The sequence below is a fragment of the Lindgomyces ingoldianus genome, assembly GCF_010093535.1.
Source record: "Lindgomyces ingoldianus strain ATCC 200398 unplaced genomic scaffold BDR25scaffold_145, whole genome shotgun sequence".
NCBI classification, from domain to species: Eukaryota; Fungi; Ascomycota; class Dothideomycetes; order Pleosporales; family Lindgomycetaceae; genus Lindgomyces; species Lindgomyces ingoldianus.
In genome coordinates, this window is record NW_022985306.1 from 135 (window position 1) to 2,473 (window position 2,339).

Here is a 2,339-nt window from a genome sequence, read left to right on the forward strand (position 1 = left end):
GATTTTCCTTTATAAGGATACCTGCACAGGCTCTGCAGTTCCGCAGTAGACTATGACTATAACCACAACTACTGCTACTTTAATAGGTTTCTCTCCTTTCTAGCTGTGCTTAAGGTTTTAACACCCTAGCCTAGCAATTGCGCATTTAATTTAGAGTTTTCCTTTCTAGGGACGCGCGCACAAGGTCTGCATTTCGCGTAGCAGCTACTAGCTATGGGTGTTAACTACAATGATACAACTACTACTATTACTGTAATTATGACTACTACTACTACTACTAACCTAATAGGTTTCCCCACTTTCTAGCTCTCCTTAGGGCATTGACACTTTAGCCTAGCAACTGTGCAGTTAATTGTAAGTTTTCCTTTATAAGGATGCGCGCATGGCTCTGCTGTTGGCGCAGCAGCTACTAGCCCTGACTGTCGACCACAACTACAACTATCACCACTGCCACTACTAACGCAATAGGTTTCTCCACTTCCTAGCTGTGCTTAGGGCATTAATGCACTAGCCTAGCAACTGCGCAATTAATTTTAATTTTCCTTTATAGGGATACGCGCACAGTCTCTGCAGTTCTGCTGTAGGCCTTAACTATAATCACAACTACAACAACCACCACTACTACTACTACTACTAATGCACTAGGTTTCTCCGCTTTCTAGCTGTGCTTAAGGTATTGATGCCCCGGCCCAGCGACTGTGCAGGGCGAAGCACTACTTGTACATGCTTGCTAGGGTCGCATACTACTGTCAGATATGCGCACCTACTGTCAAGACAGGAGGAACGCTGGGCGAAAGCTGCTACATAGTACAAGCAATAAGCTTGAACAGTATGTTGCTGCAAATTGCAGCATGTTGCAGCATTTTGCAACAACTTGCAGCATGTTGCAGCTGGTTGCGCATAGGGCTAGTGCGCGAGGGACTTGGACTGGAAAAATAAAGCTAAGCAACATAAGGAGAGCAGACAAAAAGAAAAAATAAACATTTATTAATAAATATAATTAATTATTATCCTATACATTATATCTAAAACCTATTATTTATTTTAGGAAGCCTAGAAACAGTGCTTTAATCTATAGTTGCTACTGTGCCTAATAGTACTGCTTACAGTGACGCTTCCGCCATCATAAAAGTGCGAACTAGAGGCTGGCATGCTGGTTTGGTGTGCAACGTACTTGCGCGCTAGCACTGTCTAGCTGAACACGCGATACTTTGTGTTGTGGTGTTAAGCTGGTAAGCTAGAGGAGACAGCGCTCGCGGTAGGCTTACGGCGGCAGTCGTTGTTGCTTGCGACAGGAGAGAAGGGCGTGGTGTACTGCCGCAGCAAGGAACAGTGTTAGAGGGTAGCAGAAGAGCTTAGATGCAAATACTATTACGCTAACGTCCCTAATCGCGCTGAACAGGTAAAGCAGTGGCTTAGCTCTAGTGGGCTGATCGTGGCTACGTCAGCGCTAAGGACGGGGGTTGATTACCCCAGGGTAGTGTATATACCACACGTGGGGATGCTGTGGAGCATGATCGACTTCGCGCAAGAGAGCGGGCGTGGAGGGCGAGCCAGGGAGGAGGTTAACTTAGTTATTGTTGTAGAGCGTAGATCTATAGAACAAGAGATGCTTAAGCACAGCGACAACTTATGTGTGCAGGCTGTGGGGTTGTTTTTAACAGGCCGCGGGTGCCGACGAGCGCTGATGAGCATGTACATAGACGGTAAGGCTGTAGCGTGCAACAACATTAAGTCTGCTGGATGTGACTAGTGTGGAGAGGGAGTCTGCGAGTTTAAGCGTTCACAGTGGGAGACAAGCACTAAGTGGCAACAGGTTTAAGAGATAATAGATAAGGTGCGGGCAGGATGCGCTATATGCTGGGTGCTAGACAACTTGGGGCGGGACAAGTGGCGGACGCACAAGACAATGAAGTGTACAGCACAGGCAGGCGTGCATAGGGTTGACATAGACCATTTTTAAAAGGGTATACGCAACAACAGCATTAAAAACAGTTGTTAACGCTGCTCTGTTAGTTAGAGGCATTGCGCTACAGGCAGGGACGTTACAGCAAAGTGTCAATGGCCGAATGTAGTAGTACCGCTGGTACAAGCAGCTGCTGTTGGGGATGGCTGGGCAGTTGGGATTATCCGACAGTGCGGATACTGCGGAAAGCTAGGCGGAGACTGGAGAGAGTATGCAGCGTGGTTAGGGAAGCGGCATAGGTATCAGGTATAGGGCGAGTATTTTAGTAATATGTTTGTAGTAGCAATTAGACTTATTAGGTATAAACTAAAGTAGAATAGCTACTAATATAGTAATTATTTTCTTATTTATACTAGCTATTTTTCTACTAATA

The 2,339-nt window shown here is 45.8% G+C and overlaps 1 protein-coding gene across 1 annotated transcript; it reads left to right on the top strand.

The window, feature by feature from the left end:
- Positions 1–1,342: 1,342 nt before the first annotated feature.
- Positions 1,343–1,753, top strand: BDR25DRAFT_249178 (uncharacterized protein; the record flags this gene model as incomplete). The annotated part of the gene is made up of 1 exon (XM_033685998.1): positions 1,343–1,753. A coding segment is annotated over one exon (411 nt), but the record flags the coding sequence as incomplete, so codon positions are not given.
- Positions 1,754–2,339: the final 586 nt, after the last annotated feature.